At 33.6% G+C, this 24,066-nt stretch overlaps 4 protein-coding genes and 1 long non-coding RNA gene across 6 annotated transcripts; 3 read left to right on the top strand and 2 right to left on the bottom strand.

The window, feature by feature from the left end:
* The first annotated feature begins 2,688 nt into the window (after positions 1-2,688).
* Positions 2,689-8,383, top strand: LOC133670258 (external alternative NAD(P)H-ubiquinone oxidoreductase B1, mitochondrial). The gene is made up of 10 exons (XM_062090784.1): positions 2,689-3,057; positions 4,308-4,584; positions 4,774-4,980; positions 5,112-5,362; positions 5,633-5,852; positions 6,060-6,164; positions 7,081-7,344; positions 7,451-7,572; positions 7,732-7,851; positions 7,954-8,383. The coding sequence occupies exons 1-10, from the start codon at positions 2,969-2,971 to the stop codon at positions 8,039-8,041; spliced, it is 1,743 nt and encodes a 580-aa protein (XP_061946768.1). The 5' UTR covers positions 2,689-2,968; the 3' UTR covers positions 8,042-8,383.
* Positions 8,384-9,389: 1,006 nt separating this feature from the next.
* On the top strand, positions 9,390-12,860 carry LOC133669038 (external alternative NAD(P)H-ubiquinone oxidoreductase B4, mitochondrial-like). Its single transcript, XM_062089048.1, has 8 exons — positions 9,390-9,513; positions 9,908-10,169; positions 10,441-10,650; positions 10,789-11,039; positions 11,650-11,869; positions 11,969-12,073; positions 12,322-12,585; positions 12,681-12,860. The coding sequence occupies exons 1-8, from the start codon at positions 9,422-9,424 to the stop codon at positions 12,858-12,860; spliced, it is 1,584 nt and encodes a 527-aa protein (XP_061945032.1). The 5' UTR covers positions 9,390-9,421.
* Positions 12,861-12,922: 62 nt separating this feature from the next.
* On the top strand, positions 12,923-13,666 carry LOC133669065 (uncharacterized). The gene is made up of 2 exons (XR_009833836.1): positions 12,923-13,243; positions 13,331-13,666. It is a non-coding gene; the product is annotated as an uncharacterized LOC133669065 (long non-coding RNA).
* A 263-nt stretch (positions 13,667-13,929) lies between these two features.
* Positions 13,930-17,165, bottom strand: LOC133669173 (external alternative NAD(P)H-ubiquinone oxidoreductase B4, mitochondrial-like). 2 transcript variants are annotated; one of them, XM_062089221.1, is made up of 10 exons: positions 17,077-17,165; positions 16,272-16,536; positions 15,945-16,151; positions 15,532-15,782; positions 15,221-15,440; positions 15,003-15,107; positions 14,632-14,895; positions 14,412-14,533; positions 14,101-14,220; positions 13,930-14,017 (listed from the first exon to the last, which is right to left on the bottom strand). In XM_062089221.1, exons 1-10 carry the CDS (start codon positions 17,163-17,165, stop codon positions 13,930-13,932), a joined length of 1,731 nt encoding a protein of 576 aa, XP_061945205.1. The 2 variants fall into 2 exon arrangements, with proteins under 2 accessions (XP_061945205.1, XP_061945204.1); XM_062089220.1 differs by having other exon boundaries at positions 16,263-16,536.
* A 3,368-nt stretch (positions 17,166-20,533) lies between these two features.
* On the bottom strand, positions 20,534-21,874 carry LOC133669039 (uncharacterized). The gene has a single exon (XM_062089049.1). It carries the CDS (start codon positions 21,872-21,874, stop codon positions 20,534-20,536), a length of 1,341 nt encoding a protein of 446 aa, XP_061945033.1.
* Positions 21,875-24,066: the final 2,192 nt, after the last annotated feature.

A 24,066-nucleotide genomic window follows, 5' to 3' on the forward strand; every position in this document is an offset into this window, starting at 1 on the left:
TTCTAATCAAATAAATTGATAACTATATATATTAATAAATAAATAAATAATCATTAATGATAAATAAAGATGAAAAATTGAATGGAAGATATAGACCAAAATATTTGACCTTGCAATTTTTTTTCTAATTTTTTTATTTAATCAAATGATATTAAAAATATAGACACTCATGAAATTGATTAAATAAAATTAAAAAATAAAAGTATCATGTAAGGTTACACATATTAAAAATGTTATCCAAAAATAAATATTTTTTATATTTGAAAATAAATTTCATTTATATAAAATATATATATAAAAATATAGGTGAGTTAGAACAATCTCTTTAAAAAATAAATGCATATAAAATAACTAAAAATTAGTCGTTATTTAAAAGAGACTAAATAAACAAAATAAAAAAGCAAAGGGGTTTTAATTTAAATATAAATTTAAAAATTATTTTGAAAAAAATACATATAAAAAGACAGTAATTTAAAAAAATATTTTAAAAAAACAAAATGCTAGGCTAGCATGCCTGGGTCATAATGTAAGGGCTCGTGCGCGGGCCGGCTAAAGTAGACTCGTATGCTTGGATCCTTTATTGTTTTTATATATTTTATGGGGGGCATGTTGTTCGTCCCAGAATGTTCTGAAAAAAATATAAGACACATAACACGTTGTTTGATATTGCTCAGTTTTTAGCTATTGTGGTGGCTGAAAAATTAAAACATAAGTTTTTTTTTTTTAAAAAAAACTTATTTTGACCAAAAACACCTAGAAATATATACTAGGCAATTTGATAAACCTATTTATGGCCTCAAAAAACACAGAAAAAACCATCCCAAAACTCGAAAATCAATCCGAAACCAAAACTCTTACTGAACTCATATATGTTTTTCTAAACAATTTCAAGGTAAAAAATACACTTGATGTGAATTTTTCTCATCAAATGAAACAATTTGACACAATTATTGATCCATTTTTTGGTCGAAATAGTTGTCAACATAAATTTTCTCTTTGTAATGCTAGATTTTAGCGACCTTTTGTTATCTCTCTCTTTCTCAAACTAGAAACCAAAAACTAAAAAAAATAAAATTTTGAACCAAAATTGATTTTTCCTCATATTTTTGAAACTAAAGGGACTAAAATTTATAATTTAAAAAGTCTAGAAACTATAATAAAAATTTCACCCATACTATGTCAAAGTCATTTATCCCCTCAATATTTTCACTTTAGTCCCTCATACTTCAATCTCACCCTTCCCTGACAAATTAGCCTGCAATTTGGTCCAGCAGGGGCCAAAGAGGAGAAAAAGGCAGTACCAACAATCCGCCTATCATGACATGTAAGGAAATTCATAATGCATTTTGCACATTAAAATCCTATCCTCCGTAAATATACTTATAATATTTGCTTGCATCTCTATCTTAATTTATTAAATCTAGCATGACTCATGATTTGGTCAAGTAGGATAAATCAATTTTAATATATTTTTAAAAAGAAATTAAATTGATATTTTTTAAAAAGCAAGTCGAACTAAACTTTAACTAATGATCAAGTCTCAACTCATTAAATTAATCTGGTAAATTCTCATTTAATTTAATTTAATATAAAACTGTGTCTAGCAACCAAGTGGATTTGCATGGAATTTAAAAATACTTCTTTTGTCCCCTTTTATTCTATCCTCCGTCGGAGGTTTTGTTACGAGGATTATGCCTCGTTTTTTTTTTTTGTCGGGTATTCAGACAAGATAAGGATTTGGCTTTGTGTTCACTGGATAATATTCGGCCAGAATTCTTCATTGGTGCGTTGATCTAATGATGACTCTGTATATTCGGTCTTTTTTTTTTAACGACTAAGGGTCCATTTATTTTACCCTAATGACAAAAATACAGTATATTTGCTTGTGGTAATCTATCATAATTGTTTATTAGTTTACGAATTTTAAACTATTTACTGCAAAATATAATTTAATGGATTCAACTTGTTCATATTCACAAGCATATATTAAATTCTACTTATTAAACAACAATCATAACTTATCGGATAAGCACGACTTGAGAAGGCCATTAGAAACAATCGAAAAAGTCATTAATCTAACTTGATTTGAATTATTTTTTTAAAAAATTAAAATTATATTATTTTAATTTTTTTAATTTCTTACTAGATCGTGATCAAATAAAATTATACAATATTTTTAAAAAAGATTCGACCCAAGCTAGAGGTGACACTTAATAATCATAATATGCGACACTTAATTTTAATAAAAAAAAATAACAGAAAAATATATTGAAGATAAATTAAGAGTCATAATTGATTACTTTTTATACGAAATATAATTTGATTTTTTAATAAAACAAACACTTTATATATATAAATAATAACTTTTGCTTGGATTGTGTAAGTTAGGTATTCAAAGAGGAAGTTACTAAGGCACCGTTTGGGAACGCGGCTGCGGCCGCGTTCCCAAAAAATTTGAAAATTTTTTGTTTTTTATTTTTGGTAAAATTTAATATGATTTGTACGTTTTGGATCGTTTTGATGTACTGATGTCAAAAATAATTTTTAAAAAATGAAAAAATATCGTTGGCATGCATTTTAACACGAAAAGTTATTTGAAAAGCACCCGCAACCACACTGCCAAACACGCGCTAAATCACACGCTCAATTTCTCTCTTGTTTTTTTTTTGGAAGAAGTTGTCCATTGCCGACATTAATAACCAGACTACAAAGCAAAGCAAGGATCATGAAAATTTTAATTTCATCACAAGTAACACCCGATATTCCCTCCATCTTTTTAGAAGGTGTGCTAAGTAAAAATGTACATGTGTTATGCTATCATTGCATAAGGCCAAGTGATTGCATTCGTCTGTCTCCCAAGCACTCTCTACGGATAATTAGCAGGCACTATTCAGTGCTGTGTCTGAGTGTCAGCTCTCTTCTCTCTCGAGAATCAAGACCCTCTTGAATTTGAGATATTTTTCAGGAAATGACGATTATGTCCTTCATCAACAGAGCTTCAAGAGCTCTCCATGGCTATCCTGCTTCTTCTAAGCTTCTTGTTCTCTTCACTCTCAGGTTGGTTATGTACTTCTCCTTTTTTCTAGTGTTTCTTTTCTTCACTTCTTCAAAGAAAAGTGAAAAAACGTGAATTTTTAAAGATCTCTTTAGTTCTTTTAGTAGCTTTTATTAAACAGACAGACCCTTTCAAGTTGTTCACTTGGAATGTGTGAAAGGAACACTGTTTATCTGTTTGGTTGCTGAGAAAAAGCATAAGGTTTATATCTTTTATGAAAAAGGGAAAAAATTTGCAATCTGGGTTCATTCTTTTTTCTTAAAGAAAACTAGATTACTTAGCAAACAAAAGGGTCTCGAATCTTTGAATTTCTCCTTCTGTTAACGGGTTTGATTTTCTGAAGGTCAACCTTTTTTGTCCTTTTTGATTTATGATCTTAACATAGCTAGGTTGTTGCTGAATGTAGTTTCTTGATGTCAATGTAAGTTATTTATTTGATTGTTAACTTTTTTTTTCTTGATTTGATTAGTGAGGTTTTTTAGTGTGACAGGATCCAAGGAAGGAACTTGATGTGGGGTTTATCGATCAAAATGGAAAATTTTAGATGCATTAGTATAATTTGTGACCTTTTCCCTCTCTGAAGCAAGTGAAATTCATGATGTTGTAATGTGAAAGGAACTCAATGGGTTTGAAATATCAAATTTGACCGAATATTTGTGTGAGAATTCGTTTTATATGTTGAATTGATAGCAATGTATCATGTTTTTTGCAGAGTTTTGGAACTAAATTTGCAAAATGCTACATTCCCAGAATTGAGTGCTTCCATGGTATCAATAGCTACATTTCACAAAATGGAGCATTTAAGATGCCCAATGGTGCCCTTAACAAATGATTTTAACAGAATACGGCACCAAGTGAAAGCTAACAATATGATTTGTCAATTTTTTGACACACACACGCACACATATAAGGATAAATGATACTGTCAAATTAGGTTGAACAATCTTATACTGGTCAACTCCCATTGTTTATAGTTGATTTGTTTTTTGTTTTGAACTTGGCCTCATTCTAGTTGAATGACGCCTACCATGTTTGAACCTAGTTCTCCGAATAGCTTATCATTTTCTTTACCTCTTCTAAAGCAGGAGACTAGCAGTTAAGGTCCCTGAAAAGATAATTTTCTGGATTCATCACAAGTTTTTTCTTTTGCTTTAATCCACATAGATTTTGCGTAAACTATGAACTTACAATTTCACGAATTCTACCAGTCATTCTCTAACAAATATGTCTGCTATCTTGAGGTCTATTACAGTAGTGGAGGTCTAGTGGCATATGCTGATTCGCAATCAGAAACGGCTGCGCCTGCTGCTGAGCTTAATCAGAATGAGTGGAAGAAGAAGAGAGTGGTGGTTCTGGGAACAGGGTGGGCGGGTACTAGTTTCCTTAAAGATCTGGATGTTTCTTCATATGACGTTCAGGTTGTTTCACCCCGCAATTATTTTGCATTCACCCCTCTGTTGCCTAGTGTGACCTGTGGTACAGTTGAAGCTCGGAGCATTGTAGAGCCAGTGAGGAATATTATAAAGAAGGTAAAGGAAGATAACAAGAACCCATATTTAATCATGTGATAAATTTTGAGCGATTTCATGGGTGCACACACGCTCACACTAAAATACCTCATACTCACATTCATGAATATAAACATATGACTGCAGTTTGTACAGATCACTATGTTTTCATGTTTATTTTCTTATAGAATTTCCATTTTATTCTGATAGAGAAATGGGGAAATTCAATTTTTCGAGGCAGAATGTGTCAAGATTGATGCTGCAAAAAACAAGGTTTTCTGCAAGTCTCATTTTGAGAACAACGTGATTGGTGCTGAAGATTTTTCCCTGGAATACGACTACTTGGTGGTAGCGATAGGAGCCCAAGTAAACACTTTTAACACCCCTGGTGTCATGGAGAACTGCCATTTTCTGAAGGTAGGGTCATTTTAATTATATAGGGTGGAGTTAAGGTAACACTGTAATCCTCATATAATATCTACTACTCAGCAATCTTCCACGAGGTTTTGGGCTTTTCTTTCTATAAAGGGAGAAACTGACCTTTTCAGGAATTGGAGGATGCACAGAAGCTCCGCAGAAGTGTGATTGATTGTTTTGAAAAGGCTTCCATCCCTGGCCTGACTGAAGAAGAGCGAAGAACTAACCTTCATTTTGTAGTTGTTGGAGGAGGTCCCACTGGAGTGGAGTTTGCCGCCGAGCTGCATGACTTTATCCAGGAAGATTTAGTCAATGTCTATCCTATGGTTAAAGATCTAGTGAAAATAACCTTGATCCAGTCTGGAGATCATATTTTAAACATGTAAGGTTTTAGCTTTCACGATCTACATTTATAATGCTTCTGAGCATAACTCACTGGAATGCCAAACTATCAGTTCTGGTGAGATGTTCTCATATTCATCATCATTGTGCCACTGGAACTATTACTGCATATAACTGGCCTCATGTTCCTTATAAAGAAGTACGTTTATTGCTGATATGATGGCTTCATCTTTGCTTATAAAATGCATCTCAGCAAATGGGCAAGAAGAAAATTTGAAAACTAAGCAGCTACTATACTCTGTCTTTGTAGGTTTGATGAGAGAATTAGTACATTTGCTGAGAAGAAGTTTCAAAGAGATTGTATTGAAGTTCAGACAGGATGTAGAGTTCTCAATGTTTCTGATAAAGAAATTACCATGAAGGTCAAATCCAAGGGTGAGATTACATCTATACCACATGGACTGGTAGTATGGTCTACTGGTATCAGCACTCGCCCAGTTGTGAAGGACTTCATGGAGCAAATTGGGCAGGTTCGTTGCATATAGCAGATTCTAACTCTATTATGACAATGCTCGCTTATGAATGAAGGTTATTCTACCGAGTCACTTAAGATCCAAGTTTTTAAATATGTAAAGTGGCATCAAGCTCATGCTGTTATTTTGAGATTTTCAGAGTTGTCAGACTACATGGTTGTTCTTACTCTATTAATTACACTTTAAACTTTGTTTCATATGCAGGCTAACAGACGTGTTCTTGCAACTAATGAATGGCTGCGAGTAAAGGAATGTGAAAATGTATATGCACTTGGTGATTGCGCCACAATAGATCAGCGTAAGATCATGGTAGGTGAATCCTTTAGCCTGTCAATTTAATTCTTAAGAGATGCCTAGTTTATTTATCTTGGGGACATTCTGCATCATGAAATGCTTTAATAGCTGCAGATTCAGCCTATACATCCTGGGATTTGTTCTTTGTTTTTTCTGTTAATCGAGTTTGATAACCTAAATCATGGAAAACTTGCATCAGAATAGTGTACAGATGGCAAAATGTTAGGATTAGGTGCGCATGTTTATATAAACAAGAGACATTTGCTTCTTTGAAATACAGAAAATAAGCAGAGATAGCAACAAGTTGTGCTTCTCTGATCTCCAATATATGCAATTCTTTTGCTGGAATGTTGAGTCTCTTCATGAATTTGTGCACTGAACTTTTTTTCTACTAGTTTTTATGATATTACATATTCCAGAAAGAGATGCTGTATATTCACTCACATATCTTTTGAATTATATGTATCTGTGGGATTAATTTGGAAAAACAATAGGGATATGCAAGAACAAACAATTTTTATTGGAAACATTCCTCTAATGAATTCCTTGGGAACTTCTTAAGTAAGTGGAACATACAGAATTGTGATCAATCAAATTAACTGTTGGACTCCCAAATAAGCCTTTGCATTAGAATACCATATGTAGATCACGTTAATTATTGAATACTGGTGTTTTGTTGCTGAATAAGGGAGGCGTGCCAATGTTTTTAATATTTCTCATTTTTAAAGAGTAATTGAAATACTTGAATCACCTTTCATGGACAAACTGAATGCCTTTATCAGCTTTTTTTTTTCTTCACTATCAATTCATTTACCTTTTTATTTCCTCATCGATTTCATGTTTGCTTCAAATTCTTGGTTTTTATATAATTGTATAAATTTGTGAAATTTTGGACAAGATTTGAATATGATGCAATGCCATTCTGCTTTAGGAGGATATTGCATCCATATTTAAAGCTGCAGACAAAGACAATTCTGGTACCTTGACTGTTCAAGAATTCCAAGATGTGGTAGATGATATCCTTGTAAGGTATCCCCAACTGGAACTCTATTTGAAGAACAAGCATCTGAGAGATGTGAAAGATTTGATGAAAGATCCCGAGGGAAAAGACATAAAAGAAGTTGATATTGAAGGTTTTAAACTAGCCCTTGCTCAAGTGGATTCACAGGCCAAAAGTCTGCCTGCAACTGCACAGGTATTTTTCTTGCATCTACTATTGTACGTTTTGATGCCAGTCTTATTTTTTTTTCCTCTCTTCAAAATATGATACAAGAATTTCTTTACATACTTTTTTTTTTCAGGTTGCTGCTCAACAAGGTGCTTATCTTTCTAGGTGTTTCAATCGTAGAGAACACTGCAAAGATAATCCTGAAGGTCCTCGGCGTTTTGTAGGTTCTGGGCGTCATGCATTCGTTCCATTTCGGTATGCTTTCTGTCTTTGAAGTGCTCATCTTTTTTCCTATTGAGCTGTTACAATATCTATATAAGAACATTATGAACCAGTTTTTATTATACTTGTATCAAGCCTCCTTTCCATCTTCATGTTTCTAACTTCCAAGATGCTGACATTTTGGAATGCAAGGTACAAGCATCTTGGGCAGTTTGCTCCTTTGGGAGGAGAGCAGGCTGCCGCCGAACTGCCTGGAGACTGGGTTTCCATTGGTCGCAGCACACAGTGGCTCTGGTATTCTGTATATGCCAGGTGATTATCAGCTACTTTTAGAGTTCAAGATTTGCTAGCTCTTTGAGTGAGCATTTAGTCTCCACATTCATGAATTTGACTGTAACCTTTTCTTTCATTCAGCAAACAAGTGAGCTGGCGAACAAGAGTGCTGTTGGTATCTGATTGGACTCGGAGATTTGTTTTTGGAAGAGATTCAAGCCGTATTTGAGACAACAAATGGCGTCTTCTATAAACTATCCCAAAGTCACTGGTTTTCCCACAACTCAATCGCAGCATTTCCACCTACCGTGTATAAATATATATGATTTCCTTTTTTCCCTTTCAAATTTGTGTCTTTGTACTCTCCTTTGGCATGTAAAATAGATACACTGTTACCATTTACTAGTTTACCAGGTGTAAAATAGCATGTAGGGCAACAGATTCCTTGGTAACCTGATGCTGTATATGGCTGACAAGTATTCTTTCTTGTATGGAAGTCTTACGTTGATTTACACGAGCATGTAAAAATGCTCATGCTCCCGCAAAGAAGTTCCAAACTTTACGAGGCTTAGACTTGTATTTTCTTGATGTCTTCAGTTTTGTGTTATGATGTATCTTGTCCAAGGCTGCTGCTATATCTTTGAATTACCTAGTGTTCTGAAACCACCCGAGGCTTGGACCCAGCCAGGTTTCTAAACCAGGCATGTAGTTTTATCTTGTGAGCAAGATTCAAGTTATTTTTTAAAAAAATAATATTGTTTTGAAATTTTTTTTTTAACCTACTAACTCGAAACCTAGGCTTTAGACCGGGATGGTTTTTAGAACACCTTTGAAATCACCTTAAGAAAATTAAAATTAAAATTAAGGGTTGAAAATATGGGATCATGGGGTGAGATCATAGGGGAATGATATGGGAAATAATATTACTCATCTAATGTACATTAAAAAGAGTGCTTGGCATTTTGAAATGAGATAAATTAGGATCTGGTCAAATGCCTGCTGGTAATTCCTCTGTGGTGAGGCCATGGTGGTATATGATGTCTAAAATTAACAAGGCTTGCAACAAGGAGATACTGTTTTCTTGCTAAAAGAGTATCAAAATTAACAAATTTTCTCTCTAAAATTACCATAAACTTAAATATTAGTAACATTGGTGTCAATAATATTAAATACCATGTGGTTGGCAAGTATGCTCCTCCCTTTGTGGATAAAGGTTCTATTCCAAAATTGTGATGGGATAATACATTTTCTTTTCCATTTTCTAGTTTCATGATAGATAATTTTTGCGGAAACAGGGACATAAATTTTTTACATATAAGTTGGTACGAGGATTTCCTAGAATCAACCGAGATGAAAAAAATATATATATATATTAAAATCATATGTTACACCTCTTAAAAAAGGGGACCAAACTGTTAGCTAGAGGAAGGTATGGTTCTGTGACAGTGACACAGAAACACTACGTATTAATAGCTCCAAATTTTTGATCCGTAAACTTCTCATTAGAATCTGCTCTTGGATTTATTCTTCCTTTGCAACAGAAAAACAAGATTGAAAGAACTGTTTCATTAGTTTTTGTTTAGAGAGGCAACAAAAGTTTGGTTTTGCAATGAGAGGGTACTATACATTCTTTGAGAGAGCTCTTCGAGCTTGTAATGATCACTCTACAGTGTCTAAGCTTCTTGTCATCTCCTCTGTCAGGTTATCATCTGGGCCACCTTTTCTTAACTTTTTTCCCTATCTGTTTTTGTTTTGTTCTCTTTGATCTTGTTGAGTTTTGATCTACGAGATGTGTTTCTGAAGAGTTTTTGACCATAGTATGTGGTTGTTCCCTTAACAAGGTATATCTATGGCTGGAAAAGTAAAGGAAAGAAAAGAAAAAGGAGCAGAACATTGCATAATTAACATAAAATAAGTAAGCTAGGAAAAAAGATGGAATTTATGGATGAATTAAGCTATGGAGTATGTTACAGATTGAATATGGTTTTTCTTCTCCTTTTTCTTTCACATGCTTCATGGTTTTTTTAACAATAATTTGGAGACTTTGCATACATAATGACTCTTTGTTCATGTGCTCTTCAATTTGACTTGCTAGCGGTGGAGGTCTACTGGCATTTTCTGATGCCAACGCATTCCAAAGTTATGCTGAAGGAGATGGCAAGAAAAAGAAGGTGGTGGTACTTGGAACTGGCTGGGCTGGCGTCAGTTTCTTGAAAAACTTGAAGAGTTCTTCATATGATGTTCATATAGTTTCACCGCGTAACTATTTTGCGTTTACTCCATTGTTACCAAGTGTTACAAATGGAACAGTCGAAGGACGCAGCATTGTTGAACCAATTCGCAATATTGCAAGGAAGGTATGAAAATGTAAATCATAGAGTAGTGTACTTGCTGTTGCATTGGAATCTTGTGCACATACTTCATTCAGAATTACATGAATTAAAGTGAAATATTATGTTGAAGGCTTCTTTTAATGTCTAGAATTCGCAGCATGAAAGAGTCGAAGAGGAGAAATTATAAGAATTGTGATGATCCTATTAACATGGATTAAATGCTGCTTTGGAGCTGCACCCATGTGTTGGAAAATGGAAAACAACATATACATAACGTTATTTCTGTATCTTGCAGAAACCATTTGGAGTTGGATTCAAGGAGGCTGAATGTTATAAGATTGATCCAGTACAGAAGAAAATTTATTGCAGAAGTACTGATCAAGGCAAAACTTTAGGAGCGAATGAAGAATTCACAATGGATTATGATGTCTTGATTGTGGCCATGGGAGCTAAATCAAATACTTTCAACACCCCTGGTGTTGAGGAACATGCTCACTTCTTGAAGGTAAATTGAATATCATGATGAGTTCATATGACTTGGTAGCTATGCGTAGAATTTTTCACCTTCTGAGCATTATGTTAAAACAATTAGATTGTTAAAATTATTTTGTCCTAACCTAAACTTGTCGAGTTCATCATGCAGGAAATTGAAGATGCTCAGAACATCCGTAGGTCAATAATTGATTGTTATGAACGTGCAAGCCTTCCGAGTATAAGCGAAGAAGAGAGGAAGCGCATTATGCATTTTGTAGTTGTCGGTGGTGGCCCATCTGGTGTGGAATATGCTGCAGAGCTTCATGACTTTGCACATGATGATTTAGCTAAACTATATCCTTCAATCAAAGATTACCTGAGAATTACACTTCTTGAGGCAGGCGATCACATTTTGAACATGTAAGGCAGATCACTTCGAAAGAAATTAGTCTGGTGGGGTCTAAGGCATGATTATGGTTATATTTTCTAAGTTTGTCAATGACAATCACTGTCAGTTGGTTATATCTCTTGCTGTGTTTATACCTGTTTAATGGTCCTTGAATACACATTTTGAACATGTAAGGCAGATCACTTCAGTAAGAAATTAGTCTGGCGGGGTCTAAAGCATGATTGTGGTTATGTTTTCTGCGTTTGTCAAAGACAATCACTATCAGTTGGTAATATCTCTTGCTTTGTTTATACCTGTTTGATGGTCCTTGAATATGGAAGATGGATACACCATTTTCTGCAGGAATCTGGTCTTGGCCTTTTGTTGTAGGTTTCAATCCAACTCCATTTTGTTGAAAGTATTTGGAATAATTACGTGCAGCATTTTTATACACTATATCATAGCTAATGAAATCTAGAGACATAGACGACCGGAATCGATTAGTTTGGTACTCGAAATGCGGATAAAGAGGTGTTGTACATCTCTTATCATATCCAAGAAAAGAAGGTTCAACTGTCAAATGGTGATTTTTGAAATTAAGAATCAATTAACATCTGAGCCTTGCTTACTTGTTTCTTACAGGTTTGACAGTAGAATTACTAAATTTGCTACTGAGAAGTTCGAAAGAGATGGAATTGATGTAAAGACAGGTTCAATGGTCATAAAAGTTTCTGACAAGCATATCTCTACTAAAGAGATAAAAACTGGCCAGACTGTTTCAATACCTTATGGAATGGTTCTCTGGTCAACCGGCATTGCAACTCGTCCTGTCATTATGGATTTTATGAAGCAAATTGGTCAGGTCTGTTTCCTCACAACCATTTACATCTCCATATTTCCCTACACTTCACAGCAATGCGTGATAGGATATTCCATTAGGGTTAAATTTCTTTGATCTCAGGGTAACAGGCGTGTTTTAGCTACTGATGAGTGGCTGAGGGTTGAAGGGTGTGATGGTGTGTATGCTCTTGGTGACTGTGCCACGATAAATCAACGGAAAGTCATGGTAAATGAATTTAGACATATAACATCTCTTTGCTATAAGATACGAGGCCTTTCAGTTTTTATATGTTCTAACCAGCACTTAGCTCTTTCTATCGACAATTTTCATACTATTCTCTTTGTTCTGACAGTAAGTGTATCCTTAGGCCAGCTTTGGCGTATCTTGTTAGAAGGTGCCCTGTCAGTATGCTATTGTAGGTTATCTGCCGACGAGCTCAATAAATTTGATTTTTCTCTCCATTTCACTATCAGGAAGATATAGCAGTAATATTCAGCAAGGCAGAAAAGAATAACTCTGGTACCTTAGATCTCAAAGATTTTAAAGATGTTGTTGACCACATCAGCGAAAGGTATCCTCAAGTGCAGATTTATATAGAAAAGAAAAAATTGAAAACCTTTGATGCTTTACTAAAAAGTGCTCAAGGGAATGACAACAAACTGATAGATATTGAAACATTCAAGAATGCTCTACATGAAGTAGATTCTCAAATGAAAAATCTTCCTGCAACAGCTCAAGTAATTTCAATTTTTTCCCCTTCTTTCATTCCTTCTTTCAACCAGCTAACAATGCTCTTTTGAGTTACTGTTTTTTTCTTTTTTGAAATTTTAAGGTTGCAGCACAGCAAGGTGAATACCTTGCAAGCTGTTTTAATCGTATGGAGCAATGTGAAAAGTATCCTGAAGGTCCTATGAGATTTAGGGGAACAGGCTGCCATCGGTTTCGTCCATTTAGGTACAAAATAGACGTTCTTCCTTCCTCTATTTTCCATGAAATATACAGGGCAATTTAAAAGGTAGTCCATCTCAAAAAGAAAAATTTAAGTAATAAGTAATGCCCTTCATGAATCAGTTCTTCTTGCCAATGCCTTTTTTGTAGAGGCTTTAATATCCAGATGAACATGTGCAAAAGTCTTGTTTACTTCAGACTAATTTAAGGTTTCATAACAAGGACACTGTCTTCTCTGTCAAAGACACCATTTGTTTATGTTTGTTGATAGTGTAATGAAGAGTTTTAGAGAGAATGCCGATACATCTGTCGATTATCCAATGCAAGGTATAAGCATTTTGGACAATTTGCTCCATTGGGAGGAGAGCAAACTGCAGCTCAACTTCCGGGAGATTGGATTTCCGTTGGCTATAGTACTCAGTGGCTCTGGTACGCGGTGTATACAAGGTAATACTCTTATTCAGGTTCAGAAATACCTGCTCTAATGTTAACATACTGCCATCATCTGATTTTTTTTTTTTTTTTTACTTACAGTAAGCTAGTCAGCTGGCGCACGAGAGTGTTAGTGGTATCTGACTGGCTTAGAAGGTCAATATTCGGAAGAGATTCAAGTCGAATCTGAGAGTTCTGGAGCATGAATCTTGCAAAACAACTACTGAAGCTCAGGCAATTCTTAGCAGATTTTATTCCACCTTCAGCTCAAAACCTCACATAATTATCTTTGTTTGTCAGTGTTTTTCCTGACTGTTTCATTAAAAAATAAGTTCTTAGCAGAAAAACTTTTGCTGGAAAAAACTTTTGGGTACAATACTTGCCCTTAGTTTCGGATTGTTTAGGAATATTGGCGAATCCTAATTCCATTTTAACCAAGTCATTCTTATGAATTTCTTATCAATTCATGCTGTTCCATTCTGATGGTTGCATCAAAGTATTGTTGTTTTCTTCAAAATGTGAGCTTGTAACTTTTTGTTGTAAAGCCTTTTCGTAATACTGATTATGGTAGAACCAATATCCTAAGTATTGGAAGAAACAAGGCTAAATAAAGTAGAGGACTGAAACAAAATTGGAACAAAATCTGTTGTCTAATTGTCATATGACATGAATAGTTGTAGAAAATACTGTCCTGAGCTGTCTCAGATTTTGCTGGAGTCCCTTCCAAATATAAACTTTCTCGACCAGTCAGATATCACCAACATTCTTGTACGCCAGCTAACTAGCTTGCTGTAAGTAGAGGAGGAGAACTGTCAAGTGATGAAAATATTCTGATATAAATCAAATATATGTGAATATGAGGGAATCATTACCTTGCATAAACTGAGTACCAGAGCCACTGAGCGCTATGTCCGATCGAAACCCAATCTCCTGGAAGTTGAGCTGCAGTCTGCTCTCCACCCAATGGAGCAAATTGTCCAAAGTGCCTGTACCTGAAATTTCATAACTAAAGCTTCAGTATTCTATATTGCGTTTTCAATCGTTTAGCAACTCCATCATTTATAAAAAAATTTCCTTTACTTTCCTAGATCTCCTCTATACAATAGATAAATTCCATACAATAAGTAATTCATAGCTTATGAAGAATGAAAAGAAAGAAAAATGGTGGGAGAATATACTGTACCTGAAGGGATGAAACTGGTGTCGGCCTGAAGCCCTGAACCTCAGAGGACCCTCAGGATTCTTTTCACAAAGCTCCTTTCTGTTGAAACATTTTGCAAGGTATTCTCCTTGTTGTGCAGCCACCTATAAAATAAAAATAAAATGAAGATCGATAATGTAAATGAACACTATAGATGGTTGAATAATGTCAACAGAACAGTGAAAACTAAAATATGTTTTACCTGAGCAGTTGGCGGGAGACTTTTCATTTGAGAATCAACTTCGGATAGAGCCTTCTTAAATATTTCGATATCTATTTGTTTCTTGTCATCTCCTTGAGCATTCTTCAGTAAAGCATCAAAGCTTTTCAGTTTGTTCTTTTGCAAGTAAAGCTCAACTTGAGGGTATCTCTCACAGATGTGGCCAACAACTTCTTTGAAGTCTTTAAGATCTAGAGTACCAGTGTTGGTCTTGTCTGCCTTCCTGAATATTGCTGCTATATCTTCCTGTTAAATCATAGGGCATTATTGTACAAGTCAGCTGAAAACTTCATCAGAAAACACTATGCAATGTGTATAATACAGAGATTTTGAATATGTTTACTTTCACATACCATGACTTTGCGTTGATTTATAGTCGCACAGTCACCTAGAGCATATACATCTTCGCAGCCTTCAACCCTCAGCCATTCATCGGTTGCCAGAACACGCCTTTTGGCCTGTCCCCAAATAACAATCCTCAATGGTTAGTTTAGTTGAAAAGTCTTTCACGAGTAAAATTTCAGAAATGAATGTGAAATAGTAGGATGCTCATGGTTGCGGAACTACAGACCTGATCAATGTGGTTCATGAAATCCCTGACAACAGGACGAGTAGCAATGCCGGTTGACCAGAGGACCACTCCGTATGGTACAGAAACAATTTCACCGGTTTTTCTCTCCTTAGTAGAAATATCCTTATCAGACACTTTTACAACCATTGATCCTGTCTTTACATCAATGCCATCTCTTCGGAATTTCTCGGTAGCAAATGTAGTAATTCGTTTGTCAAACCTGCAAGAATCAATCAATTAAAAACTTGTCATTACCAGTCTTAATCACACTTCAGAACTCAACAAATTAAGAGAGAACTGATCTGACTTACATGTTCAAAATGTGATCACCAGCCTCAAGAAGGGTTATTTTCAGGTAGTCTTTAGCGGAGGGATATAGCTTTGCCATATCATCAAATGCCAAGTCGTGTAGCTCTGCAGCATACTCCACACCTGTTGGACCACCTCCAACAACTACAAAATGCATCACCCGCTTCTTCTCTTCTTCGCTTACACTCGGAAGGCTTGCACGCTCGTAACAGTCAATTATTGACTTACGAAGCCTCTGCGCGTCTCCAACTTCCTGCAGGGTGAGGAGATCAAGTCATGGCTTTAGTATTTCCTTCCCAGGCTATTCGATAGAGTATTCAAGAATTCCAGGATTTTGCTATAGCTGACACCGCTAATTTCAAACTTTCTTTAAATGGTGTTAAGCAGCAAATCAAATTCATAATTCAGAACATACCTTCAGGAAATGAGCATGCTCCTCGACACCGGGGGTGTTGAAAGTATTTACACGAGCTCCCATGGCCAATATCAAGACATCATAATCAACTGTGAATTCTTCAATTCCATCCAAAGTTGAGGATTGGTTAGAACGACAATAAACTTTCTTATTTACTGGATCAATCTTATAACATTCAGCTTCCTTGAACTCAACATTGTAAGGTTTCTGCAATATTACGAAAAAAATAAGAAACATAACTCAGCAACACTAATTCAAAAAACCAACATATATAACACTTTGTACATTTAACATTTAACAGTCATTATTGCTTCTAACCTTTTTCACAATATTGCGAATTGGCTCTACTATGCTGCGAGCTTCCACCGTTCCATTAGTTACACTCGGTAACAAAGGAGTGAACGCGAAGAAGTTATTCGGAGAAACGACTTGAACATCATAGGAAGAGCTCTTCAGGTTTTTCAAAAAACTTGTGCCCGCCCAACCAGTTCCTAGAACTACCACCTTTTTTTTCTTGCCTTCATTCTGAGATGAGTCTGTGATCAATCCTTGGAATGGACTGGCATCAGAAAACGTTAACAGACCTCCACCACTGCAATAATTCGAGAATCAAGGTATATAAGTTGAAAACAACAGCAACGAATAACATTATTACTAAGTTCTCACATGGAATACTGCATATGGTATATTACATGCATCATCACAACAAAAAGTTTTTAGATAAAAAAAAATATGCGTACATTTCTTGATGCACAAACAAAAGTTTTGAATCTGCAGTCACTGGTTAGGATAAACATGTTATTTTTCAACACAGTGATTGTTTTACTGTATTTAAGGTAGCCTGAGACAGAAGAGACACGAAGATAGTCTCAAGGGTCCAACCACACACACTTCTATCACTTATCTCCCTGGACATTAACCAAACGCAACCTCTCTAAGGGTGCCTGACAGCTTTTATGCTGGAAACGCACTTTTTAGAAACTTTTTAAAGAAAGAAAAACCGTGTTGTCAGTACAAATTAGTCAAAAGCTTCAAGAACATATAAATCTCAAAAAAAAAGAAAAAGAAAAAAACAGTAACACAAACAATTATAAACCCAAATAAATAAATAAAATATGTTATGATTTGTAACCTGACGGTGGAGACAATAAGCAGCTTAAAGAAAGTAGGGTGCTCTTGAAAAGTTCTAAAGGCTCTCTGGAAGAATGCAGACCCTCTCATTGTAAAACCCCGCTCTCTCTTTCTCCCTTGAAAAATAGAAGCAAACCCTAAGGCAGAAGCTAGAGAAGTTTATATAGGGAGAACATTGTGGAATAAAATTGGAAACACGAATTTTAAACTGTGAGAGAATGAAACTTGACATGCAAGACAGGGTTAAATAGAGTAACTGCAATTGAGACAGGTCTCTATTTCCTGAGAAGTTGCAAATCTCTAACTTTATGCGTTGAACCTGCATTAACTCCTACTATTACATATTCTGGACCTTTTCCTTTTTATCTTTTAATTTATAACTTGTCAAAGGCATGGCTGTAAAACCTGGTCCCGAGAAAGCCGATATCACGGGTTAATTCCAGGGTTTTTTTAATTAAAATAATATTATTTTTAAAAAAATTCAAGAAAAAAATTAATAGGTTTAAGGTTCTAACAGAATCAACGAATCAGGGCAACTTAAATTATTATTTTTTACTCAAATCGATCTAGATTTTAAATGGAACATATGATTAACTCGTCTAGCCAGTATAGAATTTACATTTACGTGTAAAAGGACTCAAAATAGGAAAGGATAACATTTGTGAAATATAAAGATCTTTTTCCCATCAAAGAAAAGATCTCTTTCCAAAAGAAAAAAAAAACATTAATGCAGAAGAGAATCTCCTTGTTAACATAACAGTATTCTCTTAATTTAAAACACATGATTAATTGCTTTAATGCATGATCATGAATGGTTACCAGCTGTCTAATTGGGTTTTCCTAAGCCACCTTTCATATTCAGAAATTGAGAGGTTTTTTAAGATTATCGAAATTGTTTATTTTTAATATTTTTTATTTTAAAATATATAAAAATAATATTTTTTTATTTTTGAAATTATTGTATAAAAAATTTTAAAAATTAAAAAAATTAAAATTTTATAAAATACTATTTGAGCCGCGTCACTAAACTGTGCCTGCATCCCTTCACCATGGAGTCAAGCAAGCCATCCACACGCAGACGAATGCAAAATTCAATATTAAAGCAAGGTTGTTAATTCTGTTTTATTTTATCTAAAATGATCGAAATATTTCATATTAATTTAAAAAATAGAATAATTTTTATTTCATTTTAAATCTCGGTCCATTCCAGATTTTTTAGTTAAATTTCGGTCGGAACATTCCGGTTTCATTCCACATATTCCGTTCCGCTCTTGAAAAGTCATTGAATCAAATTGAACCTTGTTCAATTTAATTAATTAAACCACCCAAATATAAAAAACTCTTTTTCATTACTATTTTCAATAACAATGATATTAATAATAATATTGAAAATTATTATTACTATTTTCATTAACAATGATATTAATTTTTTAAAATTAGATTTATTATTAATATATATGGTTTATATTCATATTGTTTTTTTCATGTTTATACTTTGTAAAAATTTGAGCAAAACAATGAATGATTTAGATTTCATTAGCGTTGATAACATTAACCTAACTTTATATTTAAAATATTTGTGTTAAAATATTTTACTTCATAATATTTTAATATTTTGTTTAAACTAAATTACTTTAAGTTAAAGATCTATTTAATCTTGACTATTAAAAATATTTTAAATTTTAAAATTATATTTGTTTGGTATTGTATTTGTATTACATAATTTATAATTAATTTATATTGAATTTGAATTACATTTGTTGAATATATATATATATATATATATATATATATATATATATAATATTGAAACGACATGTAAAAATACTTTGAAATTAAAATATTTTATTGCAATTAAAAAAACAAAATATTTATCCAAACGAAAGTAGAATTTACCTTAAATTAAAGTGTGTGGAGAAAACCCAGTGTCTTGTGCGGCTTGTCCAGCCTCCTGTCCATGCTGTATTATCTCAAAATTTTGCATGATAGGAAGTGTACACCTAACCTGAGCGAGTAATTGATCATTCATGCTTGTGAACAATTTTTGTTAATAAATTGAGCTTGAGGCAATGCATAGGACGGATAGAAACTAAGGTATTTTTATGTGATAAAAAAATTAATATATTAATTATTTATATAAAGGTATAAATCGACATAGTACAAAGTTCAGTTGAAAAAATAATTAGAATCCAAAATTAAATAAAAAAATATTTTTAAAAAGCAAAAACAATATTTTATGACTTGATTTGAATTTATTCCTAGCCTTGTTGGTTATAACTGGTAAATCCTTTAATAGAATATGGCTTGTAAAATTTCAATTTGATTTAATAGTCAAATTTAAAGTTATGATTATTTTTATCAGACTATATATATGACATGTTTGAACTTCTTTACTGACTTTACCTTGTCTATCTAATCCGTAAACATTATCCGCAGGACATTATACATCTACAAGTTATATTTTTCTAATACTTTCACTAATCTGTCTTATAATCAAAATTACCAGATTTGTTCAATCAGACTTCTCTTGCAGAAAAATGTGGTAAGATCAATACATCTAAAAAGCTGCCATTGCAAACAATCCAAAAAAGCTATAACTAAATCGTTCCGAGGTTCTTTCGAGCAATTTCTAATGTTCAGCAAAGGAATTGGATTTTTCAACTCTGCAACATTGGCTTTAAAAAATGCTGAATCTAGAGAGGAATTGAAACCATCTTACTAATCAGAATCTAGCAATTGCTTGCACTCATTAGTTTCATTTAGTATCTCCAGGAGAGGAATTTCAACTATTCCTTATTTTCTCTCCAGAAAGGCTATATGCACTATAACTTTCCAGCTCATAAAAAGCTACCTTCTTTCTTGACCCTGGAAAGGTGACATGAAATGCAATCAATAGTTGTTGAATATCCCAAAATTTAAAGATTTACAATGAAAAATTTAAGATATCATAAGATTTTTTACGAGATATAATTTATATTATTTTTTAAAATTATTTTATGCATGATATCAGGAAACTTAACTTGTCATGTCATGTGAGGTAAAAAAAATGACTTATATTATGCTTTAGTATGTAATAATGGAGCTGGTCTTTCTAGGAACTCCTCATATTCTATATATGTATAAGAAAAGTCATGGTTTGCCTAGCAAAAATACGAGGATAGATCAAACAACCAAGCCATTGAGAAGGAATGAAAGATAAGATATCACATTTTCATGGATGAAGATGGAATCATTACAGAAAGCAATGGACAAAACTTATCATATTATTGCATATATTCAGAAGGCCAATGAAACTACACTACAAACTTGCGAGGTCCCAACCCATTTAGACCAAACCAAAAACAACCTTACTACTCCATAACAAGAGTTATGGCTTATCAACAACAAAGCTGAAAAATACCTTAACCAATTCAAGTGTGGACAACAAAGAAGAAGAAAAACTTCCCTTTAGTCCTAATTTACTCGTTCTCACCATCCTCCTCTTCTGCAAAACTAAGAGCCTGGCAAACAGAGTCCCCTGCTGCAGTCTCCTCGACGGGGAATAAGTATGATTTCCTCCCAACCAAATCAGCCACTCGTTTTGCCGGCCCTGAGTCCCTTGGAGTCTCAGCAACACTTCTGACAGTCTTAATATTCGGCAACATATCGGTCACTACAGAAACTGCCTGCGGAGATTCCTCCTCAGCATCATCCTTGTATACCACTACTTCACTTGGAATCTCCCACTTCTTCTTCACTCTACCACTCTCCGTTCTCTGACTCACCCCATTACCACGCGAAGCCCGCCTCTTATTAACATCTTCCTTCTCATTATCCGGCAAAGACCTCTTCCGAGCCTCGCTAGCAGTTAGATTCCCGTTAGACTGATTTGTTCCAATCTGATTATACCTGCTAGCCACCACCCGTCCGGGCTTCAAGGGTTTCTTATTAGGCACAGATCTTTCCCCGTCTTTGAATAGATTCTTTGGCTGAATTGAAGCAATAACCCCATCTTCTTTCTTCACTGACCTTCTAGACCCCACAGTAGTAACAGCCTGTTTAGGAACTTGGATTTTGGACACATTTTTTCGTGATCTCGGACTAACACTCAAACTTTTTCCCCTCTCTTTAGTTGCCTTCAACTCATCAATCTCTTCAAGCTTCCAAAAACACGATTTCCGCCGATTCTGCGTCGAAACAGGAGTTTTCATCTCTTGTTTTCCAAACAATAACCTTGATTTGGATCCAGAGAAAATCTCACTTGGCCCTAAACTGACCCCTCTTCTATTAATCTTCGATTTAGCACTTGAAACCAATGGCTCTTCAATCTTGACACTCTGTTTCTGCTCCATAAATTTTGCAGCCACAACCCTCCCTCTCTTTTCAACAGTCTTTGATAAATTCCTCTCTGCCTTTTCCAGCCTAAGCACTTGAAGTCTTGAAGATAAACGCTTAATCTCCTTCTCGATCTCTTCAATCTCTATATCAATCTTTTTCTCATCATGATTCTTGATCTCCTCATTTTTCTCCACCATCTTCGACAGCCCAACCTTCATTGAATTACTCCCTTGTGAGTTAAAAGGATTGGCATTAGATTGAAGTGGCTTGATGGGTTTTGAAGAATTGACATAAACAGGAGAAGATTTTTCACAAACTGGGCTAAGATTCTCTTTGCTTGCATCGGATTCAAGACTTTGATTCCACCAAGAAGACTTAAGATTCAAAGAATCCTCTGATTCTCCATTATCAAACGCTGCATTGTTCCATATCTGAACTTCAGGAGCATCTACCACATCCGGGTATTGAAGAATACTACTCATCTTTCTTCTTGAAAGATCAAAATGATGGATTTTCTTTGTTTTTAACAGATCAAGATTGTATCCTTTTTTAAGGAATCTGTGTGTGAGAAAAGAGAGAATTTATTTTTTTTTGTGTGTGGGTTTTTGATGTGGGGATTTTTGAGGGTTTTGTGTTGTTTTAAGGATTTTTTTGACCGTTGGAGAAAAAGTATTCGTTGGAGCCTCATGGTGGGATATTGACCGTTGGATTATAAACGGCTTATAGTATTAGACGCTCCGATTTGATTTAAAGGATTAATTGGTCAAAAAATGGAAAATTCTGTAGGGATGGGATTTGGTGCGGCGGTTTGTTTCCTTGTTTAATGGGGTCCATAAGGAGCGTATACGTGTATCGGTCGGCCCATGCTTTTCTGCAGTCATATTGGGTCATAACCCATCAGCAAAGAGAGTCTTCGAAGTGAATGTTCAGGAGTGTTGTAGTTTATGTTTTAAAAAATATTAAATTAATAATTTTTTTAGTTTTTTCAATAATTAATATTTTTTTAATATTTTTAATATTTTTATTGTGTTAATATAAAAAAAATATTTTAAAGCATTTCAAATAAAAATATTTTGTACTACAATATCAAATCTTCACAAAATAATAATTATAGTTCGCTCATACTTAATAGATATTTATTTAAATTTTATTGGTTGAATTTAAATATCTAAAATAAATAAATAAGTATAAATAATAATTTTGAGCTCAAATCCTGGTACTAAAATTATCAAAACTAAAAAAAATATCAATTCACATCTAAAAAAATAAAATAAAAAATCATGTCATTAGTAATATCATGAATCATTTTGTTAAACAAATGGAGGTAAATATTTGAAAATATCATAAAAAAAATAATGCATTAGTGTAACAAGATTAACATATAATTATAATAGTGTTAAAAAAAATTGTAAATCTATTGACTCAATTTTTTTTAATTTAATCTAGTTCTAGCATCAATTAAATTGAAAATACTTTCTCTACTTATGATATTATCATATAATTTATAACGATATTTTTATTATTTTTATTAAATAATGGTAAGACTCTTAAACATTACAACAAAAAAACTAAAAGCCATAGACACATTTTACTATCTTTTGAAAAAATAAAATGATGTTTATACCCTTGACAAGAAACTTAAAAACTTGCAATTAAGGGTATAATTGTTTTTTTTATGGAATTCATTAGTTATTGCAAAATTCATTGGGATAGATTGGTCATGACACCTTCTTATCATAGTAAAATGACTAATCCATCCTTAAAAACAAAAAAAATATTAAACTTTCAGTCATAGACTCTTTTGTTTTGAAAAATAAAATGTATAGTAAAGTCATGGTCATATTCTTAGAGAGAAAAAAAAGTAAACATGCATAAAAAAAGTTTCTGTCTTTTCTATTTTTTTAAACAATTCAACTACATAATTACCCTTGAATTAAAAAAAAATTAAGGCTAATTTCAAGAGCGTTTTAGTTTTTTCATTCTGATTGTTTTGCATTTTTTGAATTTAATTAAGAACTGTTAAGTAATTTTAAGTAATCAAATATTATTTAAAAAAAATTGTTGAGCGCATGATAGCCCTCACACCTTTTGGGTGACACGTATGAGGGTATACTGTTGCCAAAATCCTGCATTCACAGAAGCATTGGCAACAACCAATCATCCTTTTTCCGACAATATGGGGCGTGCTCATGGCCAAATTCTGGTTGGGCTGCGGAGAAGTTTTTTTTCTTTCATTTCTCATGCCCTTGAAATTCATGTCAGCTTTTCCAAAAAATGATTGTGTCCTCTAATTTGTAATTTTATCAATTTGGGATCTTATTCTTATAATAACCATTTCTTTTGCTTTTGAAGCTCTTTGAAGTTTAGTTTTTTTTCAACTTCATCCCTAGGTATTTTATTCCATTTGATTTTTATATTTATTTTGGTACTTCTAATTTTGATTGCTCTTTTTTGTGTTTTATATACTTTTCTTGATTATTGTTTTTCAATTTTATTCCTTATCATTTTATTACATTTGTTTTTTTCATTAAAATTTGGTTCTCATTCTTTTATTGCTATTCTCCTATCATTTTCTTAATTTTTTTTATTTTATCCCTCGACATCTTATTTCATTTAGTTTTTTTTATCTAATTTTTGTTTTCATTCTTTCATTTTTTTTATCATTTTATTAATT

The sequence above is a fragment of the Populus nigra genome, chromosome 12 (assembly GCF_951802175.1).
Source record: "Populus nigra chromosome 12, ddPopNigr1.1, whole genome shotgun sequence".
In the NCBI taxonomy this organism is placed as follows: domain Eukaryota; kingdom Viridiplantae; phylum Streptophyta; class Magnoliopsida; order Malpighiales; family Salicaceae; genus Populus; species Populus nigra.

Coding starts and splice junctions, on each gene's coding strand:
- LOC133670258 (XM_062090784.1), top strand. CDS start 2,969: ATGACGATTATGTCCTTCATCAACAGAGCTTCAAGAGCTCTCCATGGC. Junction 5,363..5,632: donor GGAGATCATATTTTAAACAT/GTAAGGTTTTAG, acceptor CTGTCTTTGTAG/GTTTGATGAGAGAATTAGTA. Junction 7,345..7,450: donor GTCTGCCTGCAACTGCACAG/GTATTTTTCTTG, acceptor TTTTTTTTTCAG/GTTGCTGCTCAACAAGGTGC.
- LOC133669038 (XM_062089048.1), top strand. CDS start 9,422: ATGAGAGGGTACTATACATTCTTTGAGAGAGCTCTTCGAGCTTGTAAT. Junction 10,651..10,788: donor AACATGCTCACTTCTTGAAG/GTAAATTGAATA, acceptor TTCATCATGCAG/GAAATTGAAGATGCTCAGAA. Junction 11,040..11,649: donor GGCGATCACATTTTGAACAT/GTAAGGCAGATC, acceptor TGTTTCTTACAG/GTTTGACAGTAGAATTACTA.
- LOC133669173 (XM_062089220.1), bottom strand. CDS start 17,165: ATGAGAGGGTCTGCATTCTTCCAGAGAGCCTTTAGAACTTTTCAAGAG. Junction 15,441..15,531: donor GGTGATCACATTTTGAACAT/GTAAGTCAGATC, acceptor TGATTCTTGCAG/GTTTGACAAACGAATTACTA. Junction 15,108..15,220: donor TCATGAACCACATTGATCAG/GTCTGTAGTTCC, acceptor ATTTGGGGACAG/GCCAAAAGGCGTGTTCTGGC.
- LOC133669039 (XM_062089049.1), bottom strand. CDS start 21,874: ATGAGTAGTATTCTTCAATACCCGGATGTGGTAGATGCTCCTGAAGTT.